At 55.1% G+C, this 25,054-nt stretch overlaps 1 protein-coding gene across 2 annotated transcripts; it reads right to left on the bottom strand.

The window, feature by feature from the left end:
• Positions 1–268: 268 nt before the first annotated feature.
• Positions 269–23,792, bottom strand: Pfkl (phosphofructokinase, liver type). Of its 2 annotated transcripts, none has more exons than XM_005070702.4 (22): positions 23,615–23,792; positions 19,327–19,400; positions 15,478–15,555; positions 14,832–15,021; positions 14,120–14,285; positions 13,617–13,661; positions 13,325–13,433; positions 10,873–10,968; positions 9,630–9,722; positions 8,243–8,368; positions 7,414–7,478; positions 6,744–6,807; positions 5,820–5,966; positions 5,489–5,559; positions 4,728–4,815; positions 4,043–4,195; positions 2,915–3,079; positions 2,617–2,678; positions 2,356–2,467; positions 1,229–1,328; positions 1,040–1,145; positions 269–733 (listed from the first exon to the last, which is right to left on the bottom strand). In XM_005070702.4, exons 1-22 carry the CDS (start codon positions 23,697–23,699, stop codon positions 586–588), a joined length of 2,343 nt encoding a protein of 780 aa, XP_005070759.1. In that variant the 5' UTR covers positions 23,700–23,792; the 3' UTR covers positions 269–585. The 2 variants fall into 2 exon arrangements, with proteins under 2 accessions (XP_005070759.1, XP_021083162.1); XM_021227503.2 differs by lacking the exon at positions 23,615–23,792 and adding an exon at positions 19,499–19,617.
• Positions 23,793–25,054: the final 1,262 nt, after the last annotated feature.

Genomic DNA, 25,054 nt, shown 5'->3' with positions numbered 1-25,054 from the left:
GACCCAGTCTGTGAGCCCCGAGAACTGCTTGAGGATCAGCAACCAGCCAGGACTACACTGACAGTGACACAGTCTCCCCTCCAGAGTTCACAGGTTGAGACCCCAGCCATTCATGGGGCAGGTGAGGGCCCACACCAGGCTCAGTAGCGCCTCCCCAGGCGGGTTCCCTATATCTGATCTTACAGAACAGCTGTGGGTAAAGCTTACACATGAGTCCTGCCAACCCTCTCCCAAGACTCCTCAGATCGTGGTGCCCAGGTAACCAGGCTCTAGTCAGGTGACTTTATTTCTAAAAAAAAAAAAAAAGGTAAGACTCCTTTTAGCCATGTGGTGAGGCAGCCAGCTGGCCAGTGAGGGAAAAGCAATGTGGGCCTGCCCAGCCAGGGCTGGAGGTGAGGGCTCCCCAGATGTTCTGTCTTGGAGGTGACTAGGGGAGTGAAGTCCCAGAGCAGCACACTAGACCCCACCCCCCAATCCTCCAACCCTAGACTCCGAGTTCCATGTGAGTTCCCCTCAGTGCTGGGATCCGAGGCTGGCACTGGAGGGGAAGTGTCCTGGGAAGCAGGAAGGGTGGTGATGGTGACCTCAGAAACCTTTGTCTATGCTCAAGGTGCGGCGTGTGACATGCTCCAGCTCCCCAGACACGTAGTCCGCCATGCTGATGCGGTAGTGTGCCAACATCTTCAGCATCAGCCGCAGATTCAACCACCACTGTTCCCGGGGCATGCGGTGCCTGGGTAGGTCAAGGTTGGGTAATGACAGAAGCTGAAGCCCGCAGTCCCCTAAACCCCCAGGTGCTATTGCGGAGCACACCCAGGTGCCCCATTCCCGGTGGGGGGTGGTAAATACTGCCGAGGTACAAGAGCCACAGGCTAACATAATCAGCCTGTTGATCACAACCCCTCCCAGACTGCCCTGTGTTGGCCTTAAGACACTCGGACAAGAGTCCTGTTCTTTAAAGTCAGATGAGGACCCTGTCCAGGGACATTCTGGGCCTCCCAGGGTCCTCCCTCCTCCATGCAACCCCAAAAGGACTTACTCAAAATCGGTATCTTTCTTGAGCTCCGTGACGGGACTGAAGGCCACCACCTTCTTCCTCAGGCCGATCACACAGGCTGAGTCTGGAGCATTGGCGAACACCCGTCCTATGGAGACAGACATGTGATGGGCAAGGCCAGGCCCCCAGACACCCACAGAGGGCCAGGCCGGGCCAGCCGACCCCATCTACCTTTGCGATAGACATCACGCAGCTTCTCCGACATCCACAGCATGGCCTTCACCCCCAGTTTGGTCCCATAGTTCCGGTCAAAGGGGGTTGGAGCACCACCCTGGAAACACAGGCAAAACCTCATCCCTGGAGCTGGCCAAGCTCCAAAGGAGACTGGACACAAAGGGGGTCCTCAGCCAGCACGTGAGCCATGACTGTGTCCTTGTGTCCTGGCAGTGAGCATGACCACTTCACCACTTCTGACCCAGCCTCTTCCTAGAACCTGGAGGGCCTCAAAGTGCTGCCTAGAAGCCATTCCAGAAGCCAAAAATGGCCCCTGGGCCACAGGATCCATAGGTAATGGCCCCACCCCAGGCCCAATGAAAGCCACCGTGATACAATAGGTTTTGTTGAGTAGGCAAGGGAATAGGCAGGGAGGACACAGTCACAGGATGACCAGGGGCTTGGGCTGTCTCCCAGAAAACAAGGGCTTAGTCCAGGGCCCAAGTGCCAGGTTTTTTTTTGTTTGTTTGTTTTAAAGATTTATTTATCACCGGGCGTTGGTGGTGCACGCCTTTAATCCCAGCACTTGGGAGGCAGAGGCAGGCAGATCTCTGTGAGTTCGAGGCCAGCCTGGTCTACAAGAGCTAGTTCCAGGACAGCCTCCAAAGCCACAGAGAAACCCTGTCTCGAAAAAAAAAAAAAAAAAAGATTTATTTATCATGTACACAGTGTTCTGCCTGCACATATGTCAGCTCGCCAGAAGAGGGCACCAGATCTCACTATAGATGGTTATGAGCCACCAAGTGGTTGCTGGGAATTGAAACTCAGGACCTCTGGAAGAGCAAGCAGTGCTCTTAACCTCTGAGGCCATCTCTCCAGCCGTCCCCCTATCCAAGTGCCAGGTTTGGGTCTCAGCTCCATAGTCTTCTCTCCATGAAGGAGAGATGGGAGTATTTACCACCCCAGAGTGCTGGAGAATTAAAAAAAAAAAAAAATCGCATGGCAAGCACCTTCTTGGGGCATGCATGAAGGATAGCCTCTCCCTCAAGGGCCTCCCAGGATCCCCGAGAAGAAACTGGGGGTGGAGATGGGAACCCTGGCAGGTGAGCACTGCTGGAGCTGAGAAACCTCCCTCAGAGTTGTACCTGCTGCAGGTGGCCCAGCACGTTGGTCCTACAGTCGAACACGCCCCGGCCTTCCGAGGAGTACAGGTTGTACAAGAACTCTGTGGTGTAGTGTTCATGGCATTTCTCGTTCCTATGGAGGCGCATAAGGTAATCAAGGCTGCGCTACGTCGGCGCCGCCCCCCCCCCCCCGGGCCAGGCACAGGTCGGGTGGGGTAGGCGAGGAGCGTGGCAGCAAACAGTCACTGTGCCCTCCCTGCCCAGTACCCGCAGCGACCTCACCGGAGCACCAGGCCCCTCTGGATGTCTGTCTTCATCTTCTCGGTCATATGCTCCACGTTGGCCTGGGAAGGAGAAGAGGTGAGCTAAGAGGTGGGAAGGGAAGCAGGGCAGGAGGCACCCAGCGGCCTCGGCGGGAGGGTGAGGCAAGGATGCTAAGACACCACACGCCTTGAAGAAGGAGACTTGCTGTCACTCATGCAGGGACTCCCACCCTGAGCCTTCGGCTTCCGTGTGTCTCAGGAGGGGCCTGGTCAGATCTGCAGGTGGCTGCAGAGCACAAGGGTAGGGCCAGGCTCACCTTTAAGTCGTGGATGTTGAAAGGGTCCTCAAAGACGTAGGCGGCATCGGCACCCACGGCAATGCCTGTCACCGTGGCTAGGTAGCCGCAGTAGCCCCCCATGGTCTCAACAATGAACACACGACGCTTCGTTCCCGAGGCTGACTGCTTGATGCGGTCACAACTCTGGAGGGATCAAGGGGGCAGTCAGAGCCCAGCATGGCAGCTTGCTACTATAATCCCAGTAGTCAGGAGGTTGAGGTAGAGCTACTGCAAGTTCAAGGCCAGCCTGAGCTATATATGTGTATATATATAGTGAATTCTAATCTAGCCTAGGCTACACGATGATGTAACACAAATAATATAACCCAGAAACAGATATTGGGGTTAAAGCTGAAGATCAGGGGAGCAAAGCAGCCAGCCACTAGAGGTTCTCACCTCTACCCATGTTTAGACCGAAGGGGCCATCCACCAAACCTCAGACTGCATCTCCAGACTGCACTGCTCTCCACCAAGCCTCAGAATCCTAGACTGCCTTCTGAGACTGCACTGAACTCCTTATAAGCTCTCTAGCCCTGGGATTAAAGGCATGAGCTCTGTTACTCTTTTAGACTGATTCACTCTCGTGTAGCCTTGGGTGGCCTCGAACTCACAGAGATCCATCTGCCTCTGTCTCCTGAGTCCTGGGATTAAAGGTGTGTGCCACCACTGACCAGCTTCTATGGCCAACTAGTGTGCCTGGCTTTGCATTTTGATCTTAAGTAGCTTTATTAGATCATAAATAATACAACACCACAGAATAAGACCCTTTCTCAAAAACAAAAGGTTAGGGAGGACAGTTAGATCCTCTATGTCCATCCCTCTCATCCCCCATAGACCACAGGACACTGCTACACAGGACCCAAGACAGGCAGCAATAATTGTACCCAGTACCAAGGGCTCCCACAAATGACAGCTGGAGAGGACAGAACCTGGGCCACTTCCTCTGGGTGTGCCACAGATTCAGGGGCTCACAGTTGGGGGTGCCTGCCCCCTGGGGGTACAGACAGGAGCCAAGAAACATTTATCACTGTCTTCCCATGGGCAGGCACTAGGAGACCCACGAAGTCACCCACACGTGGGCTGCCTGCATTCTCCAGGACATCTCACCTCCATTGCAGCATTGACGGCTGTGTCTGAGCCCAGGCTGAAGTCAGTGCCAGGCACGTTGTTGCTGATGGTGGCCGGAATGACACACATGACAATGCAGAGTTCCTCATAGCGCCCCCGTGCCTCCACCAGCTGCAGTACACCCTCGTAGGCCTGCAGGGCAGGAACAGAAGGGAGTCAGGAAGGAGGGACATACCAGCCAGGGTTCCACCAGGGCTAGGGAGCCATCTTGCCCTGGTCCTGTGGATGGCTATGTCTGATACTGGGTTGGCACAATCTACTCCCACTCTAGAAGCTGGATGGAGGCCTGAAGCTGTCTAGAGACAGCTGTCTAGATCCTTCCAGAAAATCAGGATCCTAATGAGGACCAGGGGGTTCTAGCTGAGCTCAGTTCAGAGCCACCCAATGTCAAGGACTTACCAAGCAGCAGGGCATAGCATCAGTGAACCTCACAGGCCTCGCTCCTCCTCTTCTCCCCTCTGACTCCTTTGTTAGGCCTTCTATTCCCCTTCCTGACTTCCTAGCACTAGGCTAGCTGTACTCAGAATGCTAGGCTAGACACTCAGAAGGTAAAAAACCCAGCCCCAACCCTCTGGCTGCCCCAGCCCAAGGTCCATGTTTAAGACTACACTTCTGGCTCTAGGTTGCAGCAGCACCCACAGTGACCCAAGATGAGACGCCTCACCTCAAAGCCACCGATCACCAGCAGGGCGTGAATATTGTAGGTACGGAGGTTCTCAACAATGGCCTCCAAGTGGGGCTTGGGCAGCGTCCTGTGGTCGGAGATACACCAGCCTGAGGAGGGGCATGCAGCTCACAAAACAAGAGTGCATCTCACCTCAGAAAATAGGTAGCTCGGCCTTTCCCAGAGCCGGAGGTCAGTCACCAAAGGGCCCCTCAGTGAGGCTCCATGTAGGATAGAGATGGGGGCCAGCATGTGACCTCAAGGCCTAGGTGATCATGTGACCTCGAGGCCTCGGCGCTTACTCAACAACCTCACTAGGCTTTGGCTAGCAATGGACAAGCCTCTGCCTGGCAGCCTCCTCTGGGTGTCCCTCTGGCTAACGTGGTGACAGGAATGGACACCTTCTCCAGCCTTCACAGCTCCCCAGACTTGGACAGGACAACTTCCCACCATCACACAAAGTGACCACACTACCCCATGCCAACCCTGTGGAGACTCTTGAACCCATCCTAAGACCATCAGGCCTTGAGATAAAAACCACAGCCAGAAGGAATAGCCCATCTCCCATAAGGAACACCTGGGCTGCAGCTGCCTTCAAACTGGGTGACCCCACACTGCAGGGTAGGGACACTGGGCAGCACCCTCTGGCTAGCTCACTAGGAGGTCCAGGGATGTAGCCCCAAGGGGTCAGCCCTGAACTTCAGGACGAGTCTGTCTGTCCCATCAGCTAAGGCTGTGCACCATCCAGACCAGGTACTCACCTCTTGGTCCCCAGCATTGAGCCGCCACGCCCCAGCCAGCCTGCCACATCGTGCCAGCCCACTTCCTGCACCTGTCAGGAAGAACATGGCTTCAGGAAGGTCTCACCAGTGTGACTCCTCAGACAGGGGACACGGTCTCAGGGCTGATTAAGAGGACAGTCCCACTGTTTCCACTACCAGGGCAGCCAGCCCATCCCCATGGACTATCATGATGCTTCATGTTTCCAAATAGGACTGCTGTGTTTACACATTCAACCCCTTCAGATCTTTGAATGTGAGTGTTGAGCCCATGGCCCCAGCCACCAACTACCTGCATCACCATGACACCTACCTGACCCTTGGCCAGGCCTTCGAAACCATCATGCACAACATACACAGTATGTCCCTCCGAGATGCCGGTACGCACTGCTGAACGCACAGCTGCGTTCATGCCAGCAGCGGGGGCTCCCACATTCAGGATGGCCAGGGAGAAATTGGACTTCAGAAAAAAAAAAAAGAGAAATGACAGAAATATAAGCTGCGGGGCCAGATGGATCCCCAGCCCGAATGCTGTCCACCATGTTATATCTCCCCTTGGAAGTAATAGATCTGTCCTATTCATTCTGGGAAAGGAGAGAGAGAGAGAGAGAGAGAGAGAGAGAGCAAGTCCTGGCATATAAGTGGATACCACGTGATAGCCAGGCTCACAGACACAACCTGAGGGGCTGGGTAAACAGCTGCTTCATAGCCCCCAGGCATCAGCTGTCCTCAGACAGGTCAAACAGCCACCGTGGGGGAGGGGCCACCCAGTCTTAAAGCAGCTACACTGTATCAAGAGATGGAGCACTGGCTTTGGTGCTATGTTGATACAAAGTGATATATCCATAAGCTACACTATCCACTGTGCCAGCTCCGTCCTGGTACCCGGAGGAGGAGGAACCAGCCCTTTCATTCACTGCTCTTGCCCCAGAGATATCCTTCCCCAGGGTCTCAGCGTAAGGGGGAACAACTCAACACACCGGCACCAGTCCCCAAGTCCCGTGGGGCCTCATCATTCAACAGTCCTTGAGAAGCAATAGCCTGTGATAGACTGGGCCCCATGACCACAAGCAAAGCGGAGTCTAGCGCTCAGTGCACGGCTGAGACCTAAGGACGAGTGGCTGCCAGCCACACCCCAGCCCCAGGCTTGGTACTCAGCTCCCCATGAGGCAGCCCGCTGGGCAGGAGGAAGCAGATGACCGAACCACCGCAGCCATGGGCTCTGCCCTCTTCTTACCTTCTCCTTAGAGACCTTCTGGTGGGCAAGGAGCTTGTAAATTTTCCAGTTGTTCTCAAAGCTCCTGGCAAGGAAGGAGACGGTCAAGCTCACAGCCCACATCATCCCCGCAGCCACTCATAGCCACGAACTCAGCGAGGCATGGGGCGGGCAGCTCAACAGTCAGAGCAGGGCACCGGCATGCGTGTGACTCTGAAACTCAGGGTATTCTCAGCACGGGGCCAGAACTCAGATCCTAAGGAGCCAATTCCCGTGTGGTCAGCTTGTCTTGTTGAAGATGAGAATCTTCAACAAATACCTGAGATCCACCAGGACACAGGATGTGTCCGTCATGTGACAAAGCCCATGGCTTGGGCACCCAGTCAGGCCTACAGGGCCAAGTGCCTGTAGGAGGTGACACCACCAAGGACTAGAGTCCACACACCTGCTGGCTCTCCCTGTCCATCTTGCTGTACCACACATCCCCGTGGGTCCCTCCCTGGCACAGCTGTCCCACACCTCACAGTCGGCATTATCGTCACAGGGACTCCTTCCCCTCAGCTCCTGTGACAGTGGGTACTAATACAGAGCGCCGAGGGGAGTGGGGCCCAGTGCCTCCAGAGCACTGCCAGTGAACGCAGGTCCACGCTCACCCCTGCCTCCCCACTACCCTAAGGATAGCTACTCTTACCTGCCCCGGAGCTGGATGGCCTCGTCGAACCTCTTCTCGTCCATGGCCTTCTGCACTTCCTTTGTCTTAAAGAGAAAAGGCAGCCAGGCTGTCAAGGAGGCCGCACTGCACACACAGACGCAGCCTGCTGGGCTCAAGAAGGGACTCTCAGCCCACACCTTCACGTCCTAAGGCCAGTTGTCAGGAGGTCCAAGACGTGAGTCCTCCCCTACTAGGGACAAACCAGTCCCTTGCCTCACCTGCTTCACTGTGCATTAAACCCCTCAGAGCCTGGCCAGGGAATGAGAGGACCCCCACCCCCAACTCCACATAACCAACAGCCAGCACGGCCCGAAGCAGGGTCAGGCATGATAGATTTCCTGAGGGTCAGGACCAATCCTCCCTCCTGCATCCAGCATTCCTACTGTGCCGTGTCTACCCCCCAGCCACAGAGCCCCCTCCCAACCACCACCACCACCACGCCTGAGCCAAAGCCAGCATCTCCTTGTTGGCCTCACAGCCCTTGTGCCCTCACCTGTACGCCATCCTAGAGTCCCTGCTCCGGCTACTCTAATGATCCCCCCTCCCCGCACCTGCCAGAGCCCTACCCAGTACTCCATCCTAACCCCAAACTACCTAGTCACCTGCCCAATGCCACTGCCCCGGGGAAGCTGAGAGCTCACTCTCCCTGCTCCCTGACTACATGTGTCTACTTCCAAACTTCCCTCTGGCCACCTCCTCTGGGTTTTCTGAAGCCCCTCCCTCCCGCACTGCAACCCTCGACCCCGCCCTATAACACACACAGAAGCAGAGGGCTTCAGGGAGGCCCTGAAGGGACAGTGGCACTCACCACTTGCACACACTCCATGAGAGGCAGCCGCACAGACTGGTTCCCGGAGAGGCTGACCACACAGGCTGGCGTGTCGGGTGTGGCCTCCAGCAATGCCATCACTGCCTCCATGCCCATTTTGCTGCTCTGCACACGAGAGGGGACAGCATGGCTCAGGCTGGTACAGCCCACCCCACCGCGCACACACGTCCACACACACACACACACACACACACACACACACTCACACTCACACACTCAGTCGTCCACCTGCTCTGCAAACCAATAGGGCCCCTGCCCAGATGCAGGCACCCCAGCTTTCTTAGCCTCCACACACACTGGTCCAGTTCTCAGATCATGGTGCCTTGGCATGATCAATCGTCACAAGGGCCAGTCAGGTCCCGTGTCCCACCAGAGTCCCCACAGCCTGGCTAGCGGGCCCGGTGAGAGGGCTTGCTCAAGGTCTCTTGGACTGAAGGGGGCAGGAAGGACTACAGCCAGGGCTCCAGGGCTCCTTCCCCAACCGTCTTCTCTTGGAGATCGCCCTCTCCTCATACATACGGGTGATAAACATGGGCTGACAGGCTGGTACACCTAAAACACCAAGAACTGTGCTACAGGGGACAAACCACAGCTGCAGATTCTGGTACAGCAGAGAGGACAGACAGACAGACAGACAGACAGACAGACAGACAGTCATCCAGACAAAATGAAGGACTCGTGGAAGAGCTTCTCCTCGAGCGGGAAGCCTCTGCCATCACCTAGTAGACATTTGGGCTCAGAACTGGCATAAGAATGCAGGCACTCTGGTGACAGCCAAACTGTAGCGAGCTGTTCCTTTCTTTGCCGGGCAGCTCGCACTCCCACCAGCATCCAGGGCATTGGCTGGGAAGGTGACCTTAGGACATCACAGATCTTGGTGGGATGGTATCAGCTGCATGCCCAAGTCTTGGACTCCCCTGGCCTCAAGTTTCACGTAGGATGCAGGAGAGGCCTGGATGAGTCAGTGAGGCCCCTCTCGGTGGGTCTGTGGCCAGTTCTCCCGTAAGGCCGAGGGAGATGGCGCACTGCTGGAGCTCTTGGCTCAGCAAAGCAGATGTGATGTACACAGGGGCCAAGTCAGCACCATCTGGTCTCACATCTACAAAGTCCTGTCTGTCAGGAGACCTCTGCCGTGGCTCTTCATAGAGTACCAGCCCTCACAAGCACAGTCTTTGACACACGTGGGCCTTCATGGCCAAGAGCGTGTTTCCTTTCGACTCTGACATGATGTCTATTCTGTAGCATGGCCTCAGAAGCAGCTGACGACCAGCCCGGTCCCTCAGCACGCACGCACGCACGCGCGCGCGCGCACACACACACACACACACACACACACACAATGTCTCTGCAGAAGCTTGTAACATACCAGGACTCGGTCAAAGGCTGAGGGCGTTCCTCCTCGCTGCACATGGCCCAGCACGGTCACTCTCGTGTCAAAGCCCAGCCTCTGAACCACCAGCTATGTGTCAAAAGAGCAGAGGATCAGCCAGGAGGTGGTGGTGCACGCCTTTAATCCTAGCATTCAGGAGGTAGAGGCAGGCAGATCTCGAGTTCGAGGCTAGCCTGGTCTACCCAGTGAGTTCCAGGACAGCCAGGGCTACCCAGACAAACCCTGTCTCAAAAAAAACCAAAAAAAGGCCAGAGGGTCTGCTGGCTCCTGCAGTATTTCTGTCTAGCTGTCCACGGGCCCACTCCTAGGTTTACAAACAGTCCTGAGGGTTCCCAGTACCAGTCTAAGAAACACGCTACGGCATCCGAGTGTGAGGTTCACGTGAGTGAGAATGAATATGTGAAGACCGTGTGATCATGTGAGTGTATCTGGAGGGTGCATATATGTATGCATACATGACTAGTTATGTTTTATGTTCTGCAGTCCTGGTTACTCAACACTGAATGTACTCTCTGGTCCCTAGGTACAGAGAGAACAGCAAATAGGTTAGATTCCTAGCACAAGTCAGAAGATATGGGGACACAATCACCGGCAGAGGTGGGGGCAAAGGTAGGGGCACCAGGCAGGGGCTGTTTCCCTGAGGGATGCCCGCCACCACCAGAGGCTAGAGGAATGCTCTTCAGTCCCAGGCATTAGTTTTGTTTAGTTTGTTTAGTTTTGTTTTTGAGATAAAATTTATTATCCAGCCAGGGCTGGCCTAGAATTTGTATGACTGCCAGGTTGGCACAGAACTCACATTCCTTCTGGCTCATGGGATTACAGGTGTGCAACACATCTGGCAAATCCACACTGTTGGGTGCTGAGTCTGGAGTGGAGGGTGGGTAACTCCATCACTTGGAGAGCTCACAGAGCTAAGACCTAACACTGGGCTGCTGAGGGGCCCAGGCAGAGACAGACTGAATGAAGCCAGGACCCAAACCGTTGGGGATCACAATATGGAAGACAGTGCCTTGGACCACACCTGAGTCCTCAGCTTCTCAGGAGACCCCAGCTGGCCACCCCACAACCAACAATGTCAGGATGAGGAAGCATCTCACAGTGCCAACTTCAGCACACGGAGGGGCCGACCCAGGACTGGCAGGACCTATCTGCAGGAGATACGGCTAGAGCCGGGGGAGTGGAGAGGACCTGTCCTGCCCTGGGAGGCTGTTGTACTCACATCCTTCACGTAGTTGGATGAGATGGGCTTTCCATGCCGGTCGATGGCACCCTCTGCGATGATGATGATGTTTAGTCGTGATCCACGGCTCCGCGTCTGTCAGAGACACTGGGCTCACTCTCCAGCCATGGACCACTCATTGCATGTGGCCATTAGGGACAACAAGCCTCACTGGGATCTAGGACACTGTATCTACAATTCACTGGAGCAAGGACAGTACCTTTCCCCACCTCTGAAAGAGGAAAACAGATCTGGAGTGCATCATAGAGCCGAGGCCAGCCAACCAGGACCACACGGTGCTCATGGAGGGCAGCTGGCAATTGGCTAGGTAGTGGGGACAGGGGTTGAGTGGATACTGGGTAGGGTGTCTACAGGGGGCAGATCAGAGAGAGCCATTCCTACAGGCAGCTAACCAGGGACCCTTAGATCCCATCTCAGGCTGTTTCTGCATCCTTCAATGAGGGAAACTTCCAATGCCAACCAATAGCCAGGGGTTCTAATACACTCTCTTCCCCGGGGGAGCTACAGTTATCACAGAGGACCCAAAAGCTCAACAACAGTTCTCCCTATTGTCACATGCTGGTCTAACCATCACTGAGAGCGCTTTCACTCCTCGGCCCCTCCCTTCAGTGATCCGAAAGACAGACCTTCATGAGATGTGCTGTGACGTGCAAGGCTGCATTGACACCCAGAGTCTCAGTAAGAACAGGGAGGAAGCAGCTTGTGAGACAGTCTCAGGACACAGCCAAGGATGGCCTAGAATTTGTCTGCAACCCAGACTGCCATAGAACTCATGCTCCTCCTGCCTCAAGAAGCTGGAAGCAGCTTGTGAGAGGCCCGGTTATAGTAGCGCATTGGAGAGCTGCATGGAGAAGGTGACAGCGGCAGGGAGCCAGACCCCCAGGCCGAGGTTGCAGGTAGAGTGTATAGCCAGGCTCCTCCCCTTCCTTGAGCTGGAGCAATGGACAGGGGAGGAAACACCTGCATCCCCAGGAAAACAACTGAGGCTCACAGAGGCCACCGCCTCACAGGCAGATGAGAACCAGGCATGCAGACCCCGGATGCTCAGGCCCCACCTGGCACTGCAGCCTCTGTCCAGGGACAGCTAGGCCCTGACCGCTCTGTCCACCTCCATTCTGCCTCTAATTTCACTCGAGAAGGTTTTACAGCCAGATCACGGCCCCCAGGAAGCTCTATTGCCCAGACAGGATGCACAGTCACAAGGAGGAGGTACTACCTTCCCTGGGAACAGGGACCTCTGGCTTTGCCCTGGGGCTGGCCACTTGGATCTGCCTCTCCTTCAAAACACAGGCTTCTCAGGATATAGAAACCAAATGTGTGTGTGTGTGTGTGTGTGTGTGTGTGTGTGTGTGTGTGTATATATATATACACACACACACACACACACACATAAATGTTACTGGACAGACTGGTAATTTGGCTCCACCCTGTCTGTATGGGGTCTCTGCAAGGCAGAGTATACCTACCTGTTTATGCCACAGTCACCTCTGCTTCATCAAGAGTTATGCACCAGATAGCCAAGGGATCAGCCACCTCCCCCAGCTCTCCTAGAGGGGCCTCTCCTACCAGACTTCCCATTTCTCTTGCTTCCAGCCCCCCTACCCCCCCCCCCGTTAGGGCCTGGCAGACACCACCCATAGATGCTTCTAGACACTCATTTCCTGGATTAGAACTCACCATCCCCAGGGGAGCACACACCTGGGAGACAAGCCCCCAGGCCCTTCACCTACCCTTTGGGCCTTTACAGGGTTACCTCTCTTACGGGGTCATTGCTGTAGGCCCTGGCTTACGGGGCCACCTCTCAGAGGCTGAGATCTAGTGACAGCATTCCAAGAAACAAATCTGCCATGCTCCCTGCACCGGCCACAGAGATGATTCCAGACAGTGGCCTGAACATCTTTGTGTACTGGCTCTGCCCGCAGAGGGGAAGACCACAAGTGAGTCCAGCAACGGACCTCATATTGGCACATGCAAAGGTCAGCAGTGTGGCCCTCCCACAGCCACACCCAGCCATCAGCGCCATGACCTTCCCACAAGTACATCCAGAGGTCAGCGCCATGACCCTCGCACAGGCATGAGCATCCAGTCAACACTATGACCTCCCAGCTCCCCAAAGGGTGCCAGCAGGTGCCGCTGAACCAGTGAGTGAATGGACGGGGTCCCAGGGACACCTGCCTCTTAGATCCTCAAGTGGCTGGAATAGAAATCCCTGTTGGGGGGCTGGAGAGATGGCTCAGAGGTTAAGAGCACTGACTGCTCTTCCAGAGGTCCTGAGTTCAATTCCCAGCAACCACATGGCGGCTCACAACCACCTGTAATGAGATCTGGTGCCCTCTTCTGGTGTGCAGGCAAACATGGAGGCAGGATGTTGTATTCATAATAAATAAATCTTTAAAAAAAAAAAAAAAAGAAATCCCTGTTGGCCACTCACCTCGCCCAGCCTCTCACACATGAAGTTCTCCCAGCCATCCTCAGGGGGTGCTTCAGGAATAAACAGCCAATCAGCCCCTGAGGCCAGCGCAGACACCAGTGCCAGGTATCTGGAGGAGCAGAGGGGCCAAGCCTGCTCAGCACCTCCCCCCGCTGCCCACCAGGGCTCCCTCATACTCATAACATTAAACAATCAACTGGTGCATGCCAGACACTGTGTGTCCCTACCCCACTGTCCCCAGCAGCCCTGAGGTGCCCGACCTCTCCCTGATGACTAAGACAGTCCTCCTTACCCGCAGTGACGCCCCATCACCTCCAGCACAAAGGTCCTCTGGTGGCTGTGGAGATGAAATGGGTGGAGATATCAGTGCCAGGACTTGTAGGTCAAGCATCTTCACCCACCAGACCACTCCAAGAGGATGTGGGTGCTGACTAAGGACAGTGCCCATCTCCTCATGCCCAGGGCTACCTGCTCCCTGGGCTAGAAAACACCCGTCAGTATTTAAGACCGTTCTCAACCATCTTGAGAGCCCGGTACCGATCCAAACCTGATAACCCCTGGTTGGAACCCAAGAACCCCCTTCAGGTGTACCACCACCCTGGAGTGCAGTAGCCTCTGACAGCTAGGGTGCACCGCCGAGGTCCCCAACGCCTGGAAGGGTGGGAGCTGACCCCAGGCATCTCCTTCAGCAGAAGACACTGACCTGGAGCCCACTGGCTACCAGCAACACCGCCCCTGTTGTGGCAGCCCCCACGAGGCCAACCTCACTACCCCCCCAAGTCAGCCCCTACTTACCTCTGGGCAGTGGTGGTGATGGCGTCGATGACCTCCATAATGCGATGCAGGGCCGAGTCTGTGCCGATGGTCATGTCGGTGCCGCAGAAGTCATTATCGATGGAACCCACCAGTCCGGCAATGCTCAGGTGTGCGTGGTTCTGAGCTGTGCTCTCTGAGATCTTACCTGCGCCAGGGACCCAAAGGCTTGATGAGGGCCACGGCCTGGCCAGCTGCTTCGGCTGCCACGCCCTTTTCTCCCTCGCCCACCATCTATATAAGAAGGGATATAGCCCAGCAGGGCCCCCGGCGTAGCTCAGCCCCTCTCAAACGCCTCATCACCCAACTGGGAGCCTCCAGGGGACCACAGGAGCACTGTGCTCCAGGTTTCCCACAGGAGGCACAGAATGGCCGAGATGTCACCTTCCAAGCAGCAACTTTGGGACTTCGAGTCAAATGTCACCCAAACCATAGCTACGCCTCTACAAACTGAGTCTGTGTCCCGCATCAGACTCTCTCAGGAATTAGTCACAAACAAGGCCATCACAAGCCAGGGCATGCTACGCTGGAACTCGGGCACCACCCGTGACCTCGAAAGCTCCTCCAGGTCAGGAGCCTTGGGCTCATGCTGACCTCACCACCAGCAGACCATCCCACATCAGAAGCTATCCAGGGGGGAGGTGACTTCCCACCACCTCCAGAGCCAGGTAAAGCCAGCTCTGCACAGACCCACCTTCCTTCACCAGCTCCTCCAGGAGACTGCCCCACTCGTTACGGAAGATGTTGGCACCCGTGAGGCTGCCGTCCCCACCAATGACACACAGGTTGGTGATGCCATGTTGAAGGAGATTGTAGGCGGCTGCCAGGCGTCCTTCTCTCGTAGTGAAGGCCTTGCAGCGGGCACTGCCAATTATGGTGCCGCCCTGCATAGAAGAGGAAGGGGCCTTTGGGTGGGATGGTAGAAAGTCCCTGGAGCATCAGAGAGATGCCACTATCTACGGAACGAGAGAGGGAAGTCTCTAGAAACCTGTGTGACTCCCCCACTCTCTGGCCTTTCTGTTGAGTGCAAAGCCTAGGGCTTGGGGAGTTTCCACACGTCTTATAACTAGAAAGCACACACACACACACACACACACACACACACACACACACACAGACCACATGATACACACCACCCACCAGGCAGAACAGAACCATCCCTGTCTCCACCCACAGCCTCCCTGGTTTAGACTACTGCCTCTTGGTGTGTGTGTGTGTGTGTGTGTGTATGCCTATCTGTCTGTCATTTAGACATGTCTATGTGTCTCTGTGTGTGTGAACACCCACACATGCTCACACGCTGCCGGGGTGGGAAGGAGCCACCTGACTTCAAGCCTCACCAGCTGGATGATGTTGGAAACACTGAGCCAGTTGGCTGGCTTGATGTTCTCACCTCCTTCCACAAGGCCCTCGTAGCCCTGAAAGCAAAGAAGGACAGATGAGTACTGTGCTCACCAGCACTGTGCTCACCAGCAGGGAGCTGGCTCAAAGGACCCCACCGTAAGCCCGGCAGCCTATGCGGGACTCCAAGCATGCTCGAAATACCCAGGAGTCCTTTTCTTACAGAGGACATTACGCAATGCATGCTTGTGAGGCAAGCAGACAGCTGAGGACTGTCCCCAAGCTGAGTTCGTGTCATTGCACCCAAATCAGAGAGACAAGACCAGGACACAAGAAGCCCCTAGGGAAGCCCGATGTCCTTCAGAAGAGACCTACCCAGTATGAGTGGTGGAAATGACCTGGCTGTGGTCTGAGGGGACTAGGAATGCTTCCTGCTCTGCTATGTGACAACATAGTGTGACACTCTCACCTACCCATGGACATATGCAATGCCTAGTTTCAAAGGCAGAAGTCAGGCTGCCATGGACATACACATGTAGAGTATGTAACATCTCATGGGAACATGCATTTTGGGTGGGAAGGACTATACCCAAGGGTTGAATTCACAAGTCCCATGGATGTGTGGGCAACAAGAGAAGACAATGTCCCATGTGTCTCCAGGTGCTTGTGGCCAATTCTTCACCCCAGAGCATGGCAGTTGGAAATACAGGGCAATGCACCCCACAACACTAGACAGCAACTAGCCTTCATCCTGGAGGTTATGTGCCAAACCCTCGTGGGGATGCAACTCGGCTTCTTTACTGACCTCTGTGTTGCTCGTGGCACAGCAAGGTGCCACGTGCCTCTGCCACACAGTGCTATCTGCCTGTGGACATGGGTAAGTGCGATGGTTTGAAAGAAAATGGCCCCCAAAGGGAGTGGCACTCTTAGGAGGTAGGAGGTATGGTTTTGCTGGAAGAAGTGCGTCACTGTGGGGGCGGGCTTTGAGGTCTCTTTTGCTCAAGCTTCCCTCAGTGTGACTATCAGTCAACTTCCTGTTCCCTGCAAGATGAAGGATTCTCAGATACTCCTCAGCACATCTGCCTGCATGCTGCTATGTCCCCCGTCATGATGATGACTAAACCTCTGAAAGTGTAAGCTGCCGCCCAACTAAATGTTTTCCTTTATAGGAGCTGCCATGGTCATGGTACTACTTCATAGTAATGAAAACCTTAAGACAGTAAGACAAGTAGCCGGGCGTTGGTGGTGCATGCCTTTAATCCCAGCACTCGGGAGGCAGAGGCAGGCGGATTTCTGTGAGTTCGAGATCAGCCTGGACTACCAAGCAAGTTCCAGGACAGCCTCCAAAGCCACAGAGAAACCCTGTCTCGAAAAACAAAACAAAACAAAAAAAAAAAAAAAAGGACAGTAAGACAAGACGGACGGCCTCTGCCATGCAGCTCCAAACTCCTCAGGGGGGGCACCCCTGGACTTCCAGCACCAGGGAGAAGTGGCCATGTCATCCTTGGCCCGGGCTGTCCAGCTCAGCTGTGGGCTGTGCTAAGTGGTAAGGCCCCAGAGGGTGGGCAGTGAACACCACAGCAGAGGGTCAGCTCAGGCCACAGCAGCCACAGGAGCAGCTCTGCCTTCACCCCTGGGGCCCAACCAGAATGTTTTCGGGAGCCACAGGTGGACAAGACACCCCAGTCTGAGGAGTAAGCAGTGTTTCATAGTTTAAGCCAGGCCACCTCTGGGCACTAAAGACCTCTAACCATGAAAGGAAAAAGTAGGACCACTGATGTGGAAGTCAGAAGACTTCAGACACCATCGATAAAACAAAATCACCTGCTAAGTGTCAACAAGAATTCCCAAGAAGATGGGCTGGAGAGATGGCTCAGAGGTTAAGAGCACTGACTATTCTTCCAAAAGGTCCTGAGTTCAATTCCCAGCAACCACATGGTGACTTATAACCACCTTGAATGAGCTCTGATGCCCTCTGCTGGCATGCAGGCAGAAGGTTGTATACATAATAAATGAATAAAATATTAAAAAAAAAAAAAAGAATTCCCAAGAAGAAGCTGTAGGCGCAGAGACCAATTGGTTAGAGCTGCAGGGATGTGGAGAGGTTGGACTGCTGCGGCCCAGAGGCTAATCACCATATGTGGCCTTGCCCATCCCAGAGTCAGAACTAACATCCTGTATCTAGGAGATAAATCCATTAGCTTAGTAGAACACTAGCTTCCACTGACCCAAAAGCTAAGACTGTATCAGATAGCACCCGAGCCCCATAAAAAAGCTTCCCCAACATACTGTAACTGCTTCTCTGATGTACCCACCAACATATTTTAAGTTTGCCTTGATTTATGACTTTCTTTGTTCCATAAAACTTCAGCCAGGTGGTGGTGGCACGCACCTTTAATCCCAGCACCCAGGAGGCTGAGGTAGGTGGATCTCCGGGTTCAAGGCCAGTCTGGTCTACAGGGCAAGTTCCAGGACAGGCTCCAAAGCTATACAGAGAAACCCTGTCTCGAAAAACCAAAAGACCTCTACCCATAATGACACAAGGGACAACTCATACTCCCTTTTATATTTATGTATTTATTTTTTTGGCTATGTGGATTAAGTTGGTCTCTTAACTCACAGATATACTTCTGCCTCTGCAGCTGGAGTGCTAGGATATTTTGTTTGCTTGTTTTTCAAAACAGGGTTTCTCTGTGTAACAGCCCTGGCTGTCTTGTAACTTGATTTATACACCAGGCTGGCTTTGAACTCACTGAGATCCACTTGCCTCTATCTCCTAACCGCCGGGATTAAAGGCATGTACCGCCGCCCAGCCAGTGCTGGGATTAAAGGCACACCACCTGCACCTGGCCCTGTCTTCCCATTTCACAGAAGAGGCTAGGATCTGAGGAAAGAGTCCTTACACGTGGCTTGGACCCAGCTCTTCCCATTTGGAGACCCCGTATCCTCAGGTCACCAGCCATATCGGCCAGACTCCTGTGCCTCAGATCTCTGGCAGGGTCCCCACTTCATCAAAGCCTGAAGCCTGCACTCATAGAGGGAGCAGTATCTTCTATACTAGGGGGCCTTCCACTATCTCTCCCTCCTCCACATCTGCAGAGCAGAAGACTGGGTATGGCCCTGTCATAACTTGGGGCCAGGGCAAAGGGACGAGGACACACCCAGCAGTGAGAGGGAGGGCAGAGGTCCTATGAAGAGGCGGGGCTGGGGTTGGATACATTGTGTACAAAAAGTAAAAACAATATAACCACAAGATAACATGGAGTCTGTGGGACAAAGGCAAGACACCCAGGGAGTGAGTGGGGAGAGGAAAAGAGAACATGGCTCACAGACTGCTGTGTCCACGAAGCGACACCAGGGAACCCCTCTCCCTCACCTATAGGCCACAATGACAGAACAAACCAAGACAGTGTGGCCCATGGGGTCCAGGCTGACAAAGACCGGGTAGGTGGATTGTGCTACTGGCCCGCCCGCAAAAGACAAAACAGTGCAGGCGTAGGTAGGCCTGGACCCTCCCCCATTAGTCTTGTTGTCCTGGCTGGTCTCCTAGCGACCTTCCTTCCACGACCTAGGCTGCCAGGACTGAACAATGGCCGGTACAAGTATCAGTGGGCACCAACTCCATGATATGTCTCATTCTACAAATGGAGCGGCTCAAAGCCCTTCCCCCAGACAACACACATCCCTTTAGTTCAGGCCCAGGCACCTGAAAGCTTCCAAGGTGACCAGAACGGAACACTCTGTCCCATGTGACAGAAAAAATGTGCTTCCTGTAGGAGCACACAGGTTACCTCAGCATAGGCTACCCCCACCGCACCCCCACCGCACCCCACCGCACGTGGCCTTACCTCGTAGATGAGGAAGACTTTGGCCCCCACATATATGCCCATACGAGTCACAGCTCTAACAGCAGCATTCATACCTGTGAGGGGAATCAGGAATCACCATCAGTTCAGGCAGGGACAACTGGACACTCCCATAGCACCCCCATCCCAGCGGACCCAAAGCCAGGCATCAAACCTGGAACACTTAGAGGTGGAGGGGAGAATGGCAGCTGCTCCTGAGTGGGCCTGGCTTCCTTCCATTCCTAGTCTCTGGCCTCAGGCCCTGGCCTCGGTCAGCAGAGTCCCATTCTCGCCCACAGAATCAGGCGCTAACCTTGGAGCCTAGGCATGAAATATGGAGACAGTGGAAGACAGAAAAGGGGGCCCAGAGCTCTGCCATAGACTAGCATAGTCTACGGGAAGGAAGGTGACATGGGCGCTGAAGACCATGCTGCCCCTCTGGTCACAAACACCGCTGGGCCTCACAAAGGGTCACTGGATGTACCTAGCTGAGAGGTTGCCCTCCCGCCCCCCCCATCCTCCAACCCCAGACCGGAAATCCTGCTTCTGCTCTGCCTCACGCCTTCCCAGGACGCACAGCGGGAAAGGGCATCGGTCCAGAAGGAGCAGATGGAAGCATTATTGCCGAGATTGCAGTGGGAGGGAGCCGGGAACATCCCACACCCCCAGAGAGCTGAGCACCAAGACCTAGAGAGTCTCAGGCACCCACATCAGGGACTGGGCAGGAGCTGCTGGCTCCCCCTGATCTCACCTGAGTGGGAACCTGAGGGGAGATCACCTTAGTCTACGGCAGCCACCATATGCCACCCCCCTCCCCTTGCCCATGTCGGCAGGCCCAGAGGAGGGGCCCTGGGCCCTGGTAGATGGGTTAGGAGCTCCAACAGTTGGGATAGAGTTTGGAGACCCAGAGTCTAACCCCTGGTCACCTCTAGCTCCAGGGAGAGGCCGCACACTCCTGTGAAGGCCAGTCTCAGATGACAAGGCCAGCTCATCGGGTGGGGGTTGGGGGGTGTCACAGGGCTATGCTACCATAACAGATGCAGTGTACCCCTTCCTTATAAATGGCTTCAAGACGCGTAAAACACAACCTACACTGAGCCCTAGAAACAATACAGGTGCCAAACCAAACATCCATGAAGACTGTCCTTCTTGTTGGAACAGGGCCCTTGCAATGGGACCTGGGAGAGCAGACTTCCCGAGCACAAGGAAATTGCTTTGGCAAAAGGATCCTGCTTTTTTGTTGTTGCTTTGATTTTGTTTGTTTGGTTTTGGTTTTTTGTTTGTTTTGGATAATATTTCTCCATATAGCCCTAACTGGCCTGGAACTCACAGAGATCCTCCTGCCTTTGCCTTCCAAGTGCTGGGACTAAAAGCACGCGCCACTACCACCCGGCTAGTTCCCGTTATTGTTGAACCACTCTGTAAAGTGTCAATCACTGTGCTGAGGACCTGGGGGTCTGGGGTTGGAGGACAGGGAGACCCCATAAGTTTAGTGCACTCAGTGACCCTTTGTGTTAGGCACTGAGGCCCAGGCGGCAGGGTACGGCCAGAGGTCGCATCTTGGGTACCCATATATATCACCTTCCTGCTCTATATGCTAGACTGTGACAGAGGTCTGGGCCCCACCCTCTGTGTTCAACTGTCTCCCACAATTCATTTTCTAGCACAAGCTAGTCTGGAACTTAATCCTCCTGCCACAGCCTTTCAATTACTGGGATCACAGGCCTGAGGCACCACAGGCAGCTAAAAGGCCTTTTCTCCTGCCCTTTAATTTGCTTTTCCTTCTCAAAGCAAAGACCAGGCCCCACCACAGAGCCATCAGCAGAGGGCAGGCAAACGTCCTGCTGGTGTTCTTAGTGCCCTGTGCAGAGTCAAAGCCCGGTTATACATCTGCTGCAAAAATGAACCTCATGGACATAACCTCTGGGGAAACAAGGTATTTTACAGGCACCAAGACGTGATCCTGGGCCTACCAAAGCGTTACTCATCAGCTAACAGGCCTGTGTCCAATCCCAGACCCAGCAGGCCAGGCAGCGCAGTACAAACAGGAAATCAGTGTCTACACTTACCACAGGGAAAGGCAGAGTGGCTGAGTTGTTTAGGTACAGGGAAGGAGCTGGAAGAGATGGCCAGAGAACTGAAGTGCCTAGGCTGGGATATGACTGAGGCGGGCCTCCCAGCCAGGCTAGTTTGTTGGTGCTATTGTTTGGCTGTTGGGTTTGGGTTTTTTTCTACCTATCGTAACTTTTAAGCAAATTACTCTGGTCAAACAAACAGCCCTCCTCGGCTCCCTCACATGACTCTTGGTCAACAGGAAGGGAGAGAGTTGGGCCTGAAAAGGATAGGTCTTCCTGTCTGGCTAAGAGGAAAAAAAGAAACTTTTCCACAAGCCAGAGGCAGTGCCTACGTCAGGCCAAAGGAGCTGGCCGTCTCTTGCCAGGCCAGGACTCCGGGTCTGGGCTCAGGTTGCCTCCACCAGTGAAGAGAACCGGCGTTCGCATGCTCAATGCGTGCAGATGGGGCTCTGTGAGAGCACACCTCTAGGTACCCATTCTCTGGCTGTTGTCAGTGTCATGAGGGCACTGAGTGCTCATGGAAGGCACGAGGAACCCAGCACTGACAGGCCTGGGGAACACAGCCACAGGCAGCTTCCAGAATTTAGGCAACAGATGGCGCCACTCTGCTGTGATGCCAGCTTCTGCCCCTTGCCCACGGATACAAGCCCTACCCAGAGAGGACTCAGGAAAAGCTACGGAGAACTTGCCCCGGGGCCCGAGCGAAAATGTAAACAGGTTCAGCCTACCTTCACCTGACCCGGAAGGGCCTCTAGTCCCTCCACCAACCTCCAAAACTACAGGTCTGTCACCATGGAGACCCCGGCCTGGCAGCTTCCACAGAATGAAGGCGGCAGGGACTCCACACCCACAGAGACCATTCAGTAGTAGCATCCCTCAGACACTGGAGCGGAGGCGGATAGCCTAGGCCTGCCAGAGCCAGGAGCCCCGCATATCTGATTCAGGACTCTGCTGGCCTCACTTAAGTGCCTATCTAATGGGTGAGGTGGGCCCGGTCAGGATCTCTGTTGTGGTCCCTACAGTGGATGGTTCTTCCTCGGGTCCCTGGCCCAACCTCAGGGCCAGCTATGAGTTACACTTTATCAACCGCCACCGCGTTGAAGGAGGGTTCACTGACTGGCAGCCTTGGCCAGGCCCTGGAGACCCAACAGGGATCTTGAGATTTGCAACAGGCTGGGAGTCAGTATGGCTTTTTCTGACTTCCAGGGCTTGCAACCATGCTTGTAAAACCGCCCATCGTCTTCCATACGCCCACCCCTCTCTCAGGTAAGGGCTGGCGGCTAGGAGCCTGTACTGAGGGACGCTTGTGTATCTGTATTTCCTGAACTCTTCGGAAGGAAACGACCAAGTCCAGCTGCAGGACTCAGGGAAGCTAAGCCCCGGCGAAAGCCCCACGTGTCTTACTCAGCGCCCCTCTCCCCCTAGGGTCAACTAGATGGTATTGCTCTTCGACCGTGCCTAGCTGCAGCCAGAGACTATGGATTTCGGAAACCAGCGCGAAACCAGGCCACCAAGGAAGGGGCTGAGAGTAAGCAGCTCCTCCCAAGCCAGGCTTTTCTCTAGCCTTACCAAGTCAAGCAGGGGTTGTGTGGACCCTGAGCGAATACCATGTGACGCGTGCCCTGTTACAGGAGAACAGGACTTCGCTAATGCCCCCAAAATCCCCCACCCCCAACTCCCGCTCCAAGCACTCTGCTCTCCCCCTAGGCCTCCAGGCCAGGGACAGGAAGCAACCCAGGCGAAGGCACGTGGGCAAGCCTGCACTACCCTCATCCCATCCCAGTGCAGACGGGGGTAGGGGGGTGGAGGGGAGTCAGGGGCCGCATGGAGAGGGTAACAGGGTCTCTGGTGCTTTCAAATTCCTGGGCTGTGAGGATTCGGCCGGGGCCATCTCGGTGAGGTGCTGACACGTGTAGCCCAGAAAGGAGCAGCGGGGTGCCCTAGGTCTGCGCGCGGCGCGGACACACCCCCAAGCCGGGCGGACTTAGGCAGCGCGAGGGCGGGGCGTGCCGAGACCCGTGGCCTGCAGCACGTACGCTAGTGACCTGGGGGGCGGAGTCTGGGGATAGGGACCTGGATCCGCGGTGCCCTCAAAGGAGGCTAGCTGGCCTAGTATTCCCAAATCCCAGAGCGAGGGACGGCGGACGACCTGAAGGGGCCCGAGGACAGGCAGAAACCCGGGATCCATCCATAAACACGCCTTCGCGAGCCATTACCTTGCGCATCGCCACCGCTGGTCAGCACTCCGATGGCCTTGCCAGCCCCCGACATCCGCAACTTCTCCAGGTCCACGGTGGCCATGGTGGCAGCGGAGACCCGGAGCCCGAGCTCCTCTCCCGCCGCTCTGCGTTCCAAGCCGCGGTCGCCTGTCCCCGCCCTGTGCTGCCGCCAGTACGCCTGGTTCGTCCCGCCCCGCCCCGGCTCCGCCCCCCGTGCAACGCTTGACTGACAGGCTCGGGGACCTGGTCACCTCTCTGGTGGCTGCGGGAGACAGAGGAGCGCTGCAGCATTTAGAAGGGCGGAGCGCACTCCAGTCCACAAATGCCTGTGTAGCAGTTCCCGAACCAGGGGTCCCCAGGCACACAAGCGGACTCCCCAGCCACCCAGGGCCTAGGATCGACGTCCCCACCAACGGAATCCACCGCCTGTGCCTGATTGAAGTTTCTGAGCATGTGGAGTTCATGGAACAGGAAGCTGGTTTCCCAACTGTCAAATGCTGTTAAAGGAAACCTGTAGCCAAGTCTCACAGGCATTTTAAACCCCACTTGGCCAGGATCCCGGGCCTGCCCGGGGTGCAGGTGTGGCCCAGGTGAACATTCCTCCGCAGCACCTTGACTTCGACTTAGGCTTGCCACGGTCTCCTTCGAGCTGAAAAGGAAAGGAAAGGAAAGAAAAGAAAAGAAAAGAAAAGAAAAGAGGCAAAAGCTGCAGTTATGGCTGTGAGTCACTGCTGGATGTAACAGCGGGATTTGGAGGTGAAACCATGTGACATCCGCTCATCCTTACAAGAGGATTTGCTAAGTTTGTCCGCCACCCCTACCCTCGAAGCCCATTAAGAGCTCCTGGTTTGGGAGTGTGGCCTTTGTCTGGGGCACAGAGCAGGGAGCCAGTCCCCCAAGATTGGTTAAGGGTTTTCAAAGCTGGGGGGGTGGGCAGATCCAGGACCCTAAGGAAAGGTACCCGCAATCCAGAGCCCTGGCTTTGGGGTGCCGTGCATAGGAGTGGCTTGTGGGAATGAGGGCACCCGGTGAGTGAGGCATTTAAGAAAGAGCCGCCATCTGATCCTGGTGGCTTGTGCCTTTCAAGATTTATTTTCATTGTAGAGCCTTGGTGGCCCATGCCTTTAATCCCAGCTCAACACTGAACTCTCCAGCCATGGGGCTGGGCTGCCCTTCCCCCATGGCTCTTCCCTATATGACCCAGATATTTTGTTAACTGCCCCTTTTTGGACCTTTGGCCTCTGTACATACTTCCCCTCTCCTTTCCCCTACCTCTCCCCACATGGTCCAGCTCAGTCTGGTCATGTTATGGCCACTCTGGACTCTCCCTATGCCTGCCTCTAACTATGCTTACCCCACATATCTATAATAAATTTTCTCCTCCACCTTACCTAGGAGCAGTCATGTCCTTTCCTTTTTTTTAATATTTTATTTATT

This window comes from Mesocricetus auratus, unplaced genomic scaffold, assembly GCF_017639785.1.
Source record: "Mesocricetus auratus isolate SY011 unplaced genomic scaffold, BCM_Maur_2.0 Super-Scaffold_100027, whole genome shotgun sequence".
NCBI classification, from domain to species: Eukaryota; Metazoa; Chordata; class Mammalia; order Rodentia; family Cricetidae; genus Mesocricetus; species Mesocricetus auratus.
Note: the sequence above shows the minus strand (reverse complement) of the source record. Positions and strands in the feature narration are given on the sequence as shown.

Bases quoted from the DNA above. Each gene is read 5' to 3' on its own strand.
- Pfkl (XM_005070702.4), bottom strand. From the start codon at position 23,699: ATGGCCACCGTGGACCTGGAGAAGTTGCGGATGTCGGGGGCTGGCAAG. The intron at 15,022-15,477 runs GTGAGGCTTGAA...TCTTCTATGCAG, and splicing joins TTTCCAACATCATCCAGCTG to GGCGGCACCATAATTGGCAG. The intron at 14,286-14,831 runs GTGGGTCTGTGC...TCCCTGGCGCAG, and splicing joins GGAGGAGCTGGTGAAGGAAG to GTAAGATCTCAGAGAGCACA.